This window comes from Pyxicephalus adspersus, chromosome 10 (assembly GCF_032062135.1).
Source record: "Pyxicephalus adspersus chromosome 10, UCB_Pads_2.0, whole genome shotgun sequence".
Classification (NCBI taxonomy): Eukaryota; Metazoa; Chordata; class Amphibia; order Anura; family Pyxicephalidae; genus Pyxicephalus; species Pyxicephalus adspersus.
The window spans coordinates 49,923,955-49,932,540 of NC_092867.1; the positions used below are offsets into that span (position 1 = coordinate 49,923,955).

Below are 8,586 nucleotides of genomic sequence, written 5' to 3' on the forward strand. Positions count from 1 at the left end.
CACATGAACAATAACTGTGTACTGTAGTCTTCTTCATGGGTAAATAAGGCATCCCCCTGAAAATAAGCCCTAGAGCATATTTTGGCCTTCAAAAAAAAATAAGACAGTGTCTTATCATCGGGGAAACAGGGTATATATGACACTGCCCTCCTTGTTCCTGCCTGAGTGCGTGATATACTGCAAACAGTTCTGCAAATTGGCTGCTCTTACCTGTTAGTGTGGCCTCCAACAAGTTGTGGTTTGAATGAGACTGCTTTCCACACTCGTTTTACTCCCACATATTTAGCTGATCCATCAGTGAACCACGCATGCTTCTTTTTCTCATCTGTCAGTCCTAGATAAGACTTTCCCTACTTAACGGGCGACTCCTCTATTGGGGCGGGCGCGTTTGCGTTCTCACACCCTTGTGTGGGACCCTGCGCTCCCATTTTCATGCAGCGCGGCAACCTTTGACTGACCTTGTTTAGCCGGTGAACTTCCATTTAATTACACTGGACTCTTGAGCATGTCCGACCCTGTGTGTTTTGGGATCACTCAGTACCCATTGCAGAATAAGGGATACGCTGTTAGCAACAGCCAGTCTCTTCGGCAGATGCACTGCATCTCTTTTCCTTTCTGGATAGGGATCCCCTCCAGGCCTTTTACGACTTGGGCGGGATCTGCATCCTTGATTATTTCTTCCCAAGACTCACAAAGTCCAACCCCTTACTCCATTCCTGCGCTAGAATGTCAAGGGCACCCTCCACCCGGGATTACAGTATCCTGATTAGTAGTTTTCTCTTTGCGCTTAAACATGCGTGCTTTTATTTAAACAAACTCATACGTTGTAAAATGACATCAATGTCACCTGCCGACTACGCCAAAAATGTATTGCTGGGCACTCGGAACTCTCACTGGCTCACGGACCAGGAATTCCCTCCAACAGAACATACACGCACTTGCACAAAGAGAACACTAATGCAATGAAGCTGATTAAAAGGTTTATTGCAGCACACGTAATATAAACAATACACAGCAATCCCATTTATATGTTTGTCATGTTGTGTAACTTCACGAGGTAATACTCGGGGCAAAAAAATATAAAAAGTAAGATATAACTCTATTCGTTCTAAAATGAACAATATGAGTAATTCATACATTATTCCATTGAGAGTTCTTTTGCAGTTCTACTGTGATCTCGAGGCACTAGAAGTTAATTAACCTCTAGTGCCCGGGGATATCCCGAATAAATGTGGCCGCGGTTGCATTCATTGAGAACAGTGTGCGTTCCCCGGCACTAGAGGTAAATTAACCTCTAGTGCTGGGGATCTTCCCAATGAATGCAGCCGCAGCTCCAGTCATTGAGAACAGTGTGCGATCCCCGGGGGCACTAGAGGTTAATTAACCTCCAGTGCCCCGGGGATCGCAAACAGGAGGATTTCCAGGGAATCCTGTGAATTCCCTGTGAATTCCCTGTGAATCCTCCTCGATCTTTCGATGGTTTCGAAATCAATTAGCCGAAATTTTGCGGAACCATCGAAAGTTCAAAAATTGTTTTCGCTAGAATGCTAGAGGCATTTTAGCTCATTCCTGTTGACGTTACTTGGACCACACGTCTGCCTCCAGGTTGAGGTTCTGAATCCCCCTCCCAGGGGCCTGATATGTATCCCCTGAATGGGGGGACACACACCATATGGTCCCGATAAATGATCTTACCATTTATGTCAGTCCTCACGGGGGATGACGACATAAATGAGTGACAAACATTGGCCATCTTAGCACCTATGGTAACTGCGTCATTAGGCCGTCAGGTATGTGAACATGCTTGTCAGGCTTTATAAAGCACTTTGTTATGTAGCATTAAGCATTCTTTCTTTAATATTCTATTTTGTTCATTCCCATGAAGTATAAGGTGCAAGTTCTGATATCCAGCACAAACTGAACTTCTTGCATAACAAGTGCAGCTGCTGACACCTTCTCCCCCCATGCCTTTTGTCTAGCTAGATCAGCTTGTTTTTTCTCACTCGTGTCTATTGTCTACCTAGATAAGCTTGTTTCTGCTCACACGATGTTCTTGGCAGAACGCCATACCGGCTCTTGTTCAAAAACACTTGCAGTGTCCATTTTAGCTGCATCTTATTTTCATTTGTTTAATCACCAATTTATGGATCTTCATCACCTTTTACATTACACTCTCATACATGGTCCAGCCATGACACATTTGTATCACACCTGTCATACCATGTTACCCTGTCACACATAGCTGGCCACTTACCTTTTGTGAACCCCAATTTCTCTTTAACAGTAGAGAAAGGAAAATGTAGGATAAGTTGGGGAATTTTGTGCCCCCACTAAAATTTTATCACTCCTTCCAGCAATATATGAAGGGCCAGCACTGTATGATAGCTTTAGTTTTGTATCTTTCATTAATAAAACACTACATTAATAAAATGAGCATTAAATTGTGAGTGCAGAAATTTTCAATTTATCATCTCTTTTATTATTTCCATTTATTTGATTTATTATCTTTTATACAAATTTTTTTATTATTAATATTATATTAATAATAATAATATACTAATTTGTAAAATTACAAATTAGTGTCATAACATACAATAAGTATAAACAGCAGGAAGTAAAAACAATTCAATAGTAATCGGGCAATGGGGGTGACCATTTTGGGTTATCTGAACCTTCTTACCACACCCATCATTATGCAAGCTTTACTTTATCTGCATAAACTGCTGTAAATGTGTGATCCTATGTAAGGTCCACTATAGTTTTGTAACACCTGGTAGAAAAAGAGCTTAGTGTACACCTGGTCCAAAGATAAGAATAAATGGAAGAGAAAGAAGAGACTGGTGATTAAATGGAAGGAAAGGGAAAAAGGAGAGGAAGTTAAGGAGTACCACCTTAGTTAATCTAGGTCCAAGCGAGCAAGCATGTAGGAATGATAAGTGGGAATGTGGATATTCAGTGTCATTTAGCACCTGAAGAAACTGTCTGATCCCAAGGGGCCCAAATCTCCTCAATTTTCTCCAGCTTGTTGTTAAGTCTAGCAGACAAGTGTTCCATTAGCCGGACGTCTCCTACAAGGGTTCTCATTTCCGTGATAGAAGACGGAGAGGAAGATTTCCAGCGTACCGGAATAAGGCATCTGGCTGCTGTAAGAATATGCGCCAAAAGAACCTTTACTGTTTAGAGAGTTCTTTTAAGGAGACATTCAGCAAATGGGTCACAGGGTCTAGTCTAGTGGGGGTTTACATTATTCTGACTAAGAGTTCATTAACCTCAGATCAATACGACACTATTTTTGAGCAACTCCAAAAAATATGAAAGCATTCTTATGTGAGAACTACATCTGCAACATACAGTAAATGCTACTGGATGGGTATGTGGCATGAAGCTTGACCGGGGTGTAATACCAGCGCATAGTAATTTTATGAGCATTTTCCCTATAGAATGTGCACACCGAGCTCTTATGGGCTTTACTCCATAATAACCTGCTGTAGTTCTAGTGGGAGCTCCCTACCTAGTGTATAGGGATGTTTACAGCAGCACTTCCAGTGTTTAAGCCTCTTAACAACCGTTGTTTATAGCAACCTGATAGAATAGGCAGCACCTGATGTATGTGAAAGCCACAACAAAAATTTTGAAGATGACAGAGAACACTTAAAGGTAGACAAAATTACATATAAAAATAATATTCATAATAATAAAAAAAATATATATACAGTGGTACCTTGGTATAAGTCCTTAATCTGTTCCAGATCCTTGGACTTATACCAAACAAATTTTTCCCATAAGAAATACAAGGAAAATGATTAATCTGTTCCCATGAAAAAAATTCAATTGTTTTTGGCATATTATATTATTGCCATATATTATATTTTGGCATATTATACATTGATGGGGCTGTATGAAATAATTTAAACACTGCTTAATACCAAAATACATAATTACAAAAGCAATTAGATGAAATAAATTAAAATTTACCCTCAATTTAACTTTCTGAGAAGAGTCAAGTGCCTACTAGGATGGTGCTGAGAAGGGAGGAGGGGGAGATGTTATGTAATTCACAGAGAGTTCTAGCACGGGTTGTTCACTGATTGGTAGCAACTGGCGTACTGACGCTTATGGGCAGTCGTGGCTTTGTCTCGAGTGAGGTAAATAAGGGTAGCGCGCGGTGTTATGACTCATTTTGAACCATAGAAGTTCTAGCAAAAAGGTTGTATACCAAGCAAAGGTTGTGTACCAAGCAAAATCTTTTGTGTCCAAACAGGACTTATACCAAGTTGGACTTATACCCAGGTACCACTGTATATATATATATATATATATATATATATATATATGAAACACAATTATATAGAAACACTTAAGAAAAAACATTATTAAAAAATGTATTTAAATGTAACCCAACATATGATATTAATGGCAAAATGCAGTCAATCTGATTTTGTCTAATTTATAAATATTATATTCATATCTGTGATACAGTGCAATTTATCTAAACATGTTTTTCTTTCACATTTCATGACTTGTTGTTGCATACATTATTTGTCATCTGTTTCCTAGGTATGTAACCTGGTTACAGAAGCTGATTGTTTAGGTCTAATCTACAGCAAACTTTGTGTCCTTCTTTGGAGCTGTGTTAAAAAGGTAAGCAAGACTGAATGTTTGTGATGTTGCATATAAAAGTGTACATGTAAATATGTTGTAAAATTAAAAAAATATGAGTGGCAAGAGTGTGTCAGTTTAATAGTTAGCAAGAGAAAGGGTTATTAATGCACTTCATGATTTGCAGCTATTGCTTGGCTTCACACTGCGTATAACACAATTATGTAAATTACTTAATAAAAAATAAAGAAATAGGAACTGGCATGATTACATTTTAGGACAGTTGATTTCTTTTTTTATTTCATTTTTTGGATTTTCACACTGGTAAAAAAAAAGTTTTAACAAATCATAGCCACTATCCCATCTCACATCACATCACATCTCACAAGAGACTTACAGCCTGATTTTATTGTAAGCATTTAACAATTCTGAAAAATCAATTCACTTACTTGCTAGAACTGTATAAAACCTGGGGCATACAAAGGAGTAAATGCACAAATGGTGACAAATCTAACATAATCAGAGTGGCTTAAAGATCTTATTTTCAATTTTATAAAACCCTAGCTGTCTGTAATATTTACTGCTTTATACTGAGTGTATGGGTCAGTTTGGAAAACACAGAGTCAAAGGTGAGGAAAGTGTTATTTACAGTGGGAGGGGGTTATGGGTTTGGTATTGAACAGGAGCAGGAAAAAGAGTGTAGAGGGCAATAGTGCAAGTGCATAGGTCGGCACTGTATGCTGTAACCTACCATATGCAGGAGAAAGAAGTATGTAGTCTAACACATACACACGTACAAAAAGGTTACCAACAAGCATACAAACTAACATACAAACATCAGAAGGTTGGTTTAGATATTGCAGCTCCCCTTGTCCCACTCTTGTTAGCAGGAAAGCTTGGGATGGAGACTCTAAGAAGGAACAGCATGAAGGTTTCCCTCAATGCTTTTGCAAAGAACTATCAGCCACAGAAGTTGTGAACTTCCACGTTTCATAACTGGGGATGTGGAGCAGGGTGGACGCCTGCCACTGGTGCCCGAAACTTAAAAGCAAGGCAATTTAAAAACCTGGTATTTTGATCTACTGGGAAAAAATGTAATTATTGGAGTATAAAGGGAGTTTAAAGTAAACATTCCAAACTTTTTATTTGCTCTACCTAAATACTTTACACCCTTTTTAACCAATTAACCCAATTGCATTACTGCAGCTGATAATAAGGTTATCTATGTAGCTAGCATTCCTACCTTTACAGCACACAGTCCCAGGTTTAAATCCTGGCCAGGAAACTATTTGTATGGAGTTTATATGTTCTTCCTGTGTTTGCGTAGGCTTCCCCTGAGCCCATGCTAAAAAAAAAAGTACAGTAAATAAAGACTAAAGATTTTCAGAATAGAAGTTTGTACAACCACACAGACAGGAGATTGCCATTCAGTTTAACCACTTGATGCTGAAGAAACACTCCTAAACTAATAGGATGATCTCCTTTCATTTTATGGAACTCAATGCCCCATTTTTCTATGTGCAGTCCTTGACATCAAAGTCTCCCATGAAAAAAAAAAATATGTATATTTGTTGCCCACATTTAACACTTTAAAACCTTCGGCAAATGTCTCCCTCAATCTTGGCACCATATTTCACAGATATTGCATTACAAACTATTAAAAATGTTTTCTTACTTTTAAAGTTTTCATTTATGCCTTTATTCTGTATAGAAGTGATGGTGGTTTTATTATTTATGGTTGAACGCTAGAGATCAGTAAAGCTTCCTTCCTATAAAAAGGTGTTTACACTTGTAGTCCCAGCTTTCAACAACACAATAGAGTGGCTACAAATTATGACATTCTGAACAAAGCAAGAATTGTAGCCACTGGCATTAAGGATATTCTGCAAATAATATTGGATATTTATAGGAACTTTAAAACAAGAGGAAGGAAAATATCATTAGACTTATAACACCTATGATTTTTTGTTGCAGACCTAATTTAACTAGAAATAATGTTAAAAACCTGCTTGTTGACCAATATTTACAAGTCTGCAAGCTGTACATGTTTATAGGCATTCAAAAGCTTCCATAAACTTGTGTTTAACTGTTCATAAAAATATTTCCACAGGCTTTTTTAAGTGTTATGAAAGCCAGGGAATTGCTTGATGAATGGAAAAAAGGGGGAATATTTTTGCACAAAGTTTAGCTTCAAATAATTTTTTTACTATCATTCAATTTATAAACGCTCACATTTATTATAATCTTTCTCTAGTTAACATTAAAATGATTCAAGTATTTTGAAAAGGTTTTTGTTTACTGTAAATAACCACAAAAGAAAAGTTTTAATGAAATCTTCAAAATGCCCAAAGGTGGTTCATGAAATATATACTGTAAACATTATATGCTTTAAACATTATATGCTGTAAACATGTGGAGATTCGGGGGGTGTATTACAGCCTATTTTATTGTGGTTATTTAAATAGGTTACTGAAACCTGAAATGAAACTGAAATGAGCATCAGAAAATGGGAAGGGGGTAGTGATTTTAGATATAAAGATATACATTTAATCCAATTAGAAATGTAAAATGAAAAAGCAGATTACAAAATGCATGAATTACTATATACTTTACATTTTATTTTTTTGTGTGTTTTTTTACATTTTTAGAACAATGCCAAAAGGAAAAAGTGCCACTAAGGGTAAAAAGATAACCCTTAAAGTTGCTAAGAACTCCATTCGGATTACATTTGATGGCAGGCGAAGGCTGGATCTTTCTAAAATGGGAATTGCAGTCATTCCTAAATGCTTGTTGAAGCTCTGTGATGTAGAAGAGATTGATCTTAGTCGAAACTTTATACGGAAAGTTCCTGATTGGATACAACGCTTTCAAAATCTTCGCTTGTTGGACCTGCATAGCAATCAGATTGAGAAACTTCCAGAATCTATAGGACAGCTTCAAAATCTTCTCCATCTCAATGTCAGCAACAACAAACTCACAGCAAAAGGTATCCCCATGGAGCTAAGCCAGCTGAAAAATCTTTGCCAACTTAACCTTGGTCTTAATGCAATTGAAGCTCTACCAACTACAATAGGTGCCCTTAAAGAACTCAAAGAGGTTGGTCTTTTTGATAACAACCTTACTACAGTGCCCTCCAGCATCCTTGAATTGCCTAAACTAAAGAAGTTAAACACCAAGAGAAATCCCATATTACCAACCAAAGAAGAACTGGATGCCGAACAAAAGGAGACAATCCAACGTGTTGAAAACCTTTATCTTGTAAGTGAGAATAACTTGTGCAGTCCCTGTGTCACCAAGTGTCAGGCTGAAAGAAACAAGCTGAATAAATTGAAGAATGTTGAGATACCTTTAACAAAGAAAGCTTTTACTAACCTGGTGGCCCCAAATTCAATAGCCAAATAAATCCAAACTAAGGATCAGTAAATACCAAATAAGTATTGTTTACTAGAATATAGAAGTGTAAAAAAGACTTGTCATCGTTTATCCACCATAATACCCAAGTAATAGGCATTATCTAAACATATAATCATACAAGAATCAGTCCTTTTGCCCTGACTCGCTTTAGTGTGAGTTTATAAATGAGTATATCTAGTTCATCTTACATAATGGAAAAACATGCTTTTCTTCCCTTGCTTTCATCATAACTTTGCTTCAGAACATGTGGTCTACATGAGTCGCTGTAGTAATGTGATTCACATACAGTTAGGTCCATAAATATTTGGACAGAGACAACTTTTTTCTAATTTTGGTTCTGTACATTACCACAAATAATTTTAAACAAAAAAACTCAGATGCAGTTAAACTTTCCGACTTTTCAGACTTTCAGCTTTAATTCAGTGGGTTGAACAAAAAGACTGCATAAAAATGTGAGGAACTAAAGCCTTTTGCTAACACAATCACTTAATTTCAGGGGCTCAAAAGAAATTGGACAAATTAAAAAGCTGAAAATAAAATGTTCATTTCTAATACTTGGTTGAAAACCCTTTG

The 8,586-nt window shown here is 37.1% G+C and overlaps 1 protein-coding gene across 1 annotated transcript; it reads left to right on the forward strand.

The window, feature by feature from the left end:
* Nucleotides 1-3,599: 3,599 nt before the first annotated feature.
* LRRC18 (leucine rich repeat containing 18) lies at nucleotides 3,600-8,362 on the forward strand. The gene is made up of 3 exons (XM_072424357.1): nucleotides 3,600-3,657; nucleotides 4,558-4,641; nucleotides 7,248-8,362. Exon 3 carries the CDS (start codon nucleotides 7,252-7,254, stop codon nucleotides 7,999-8,001), a length of 750 nt encoding a protein of 249 aa, XP_072280458.1. The 5' UTR covers nucleotides 3,600-3,657; nucleotides 4,558-4,641; nucleotides 7,248-7,251; the 3' UTR covers nucleotides 8,002-8,362.
* The last annotated feature ends 224 nt before the right edge of the window (nucleotides 8,363-8,586 follow it).

Excerpts from the sequence above, each read along its gene's own strand:
- LRRC18 (XM_072424357.1), top strand. The coding sequence starts at position 7,252 with ATGCCAAAAGGAAAAAGTGCCACTAAGGGTAAAAAGATAACCCTTAAA.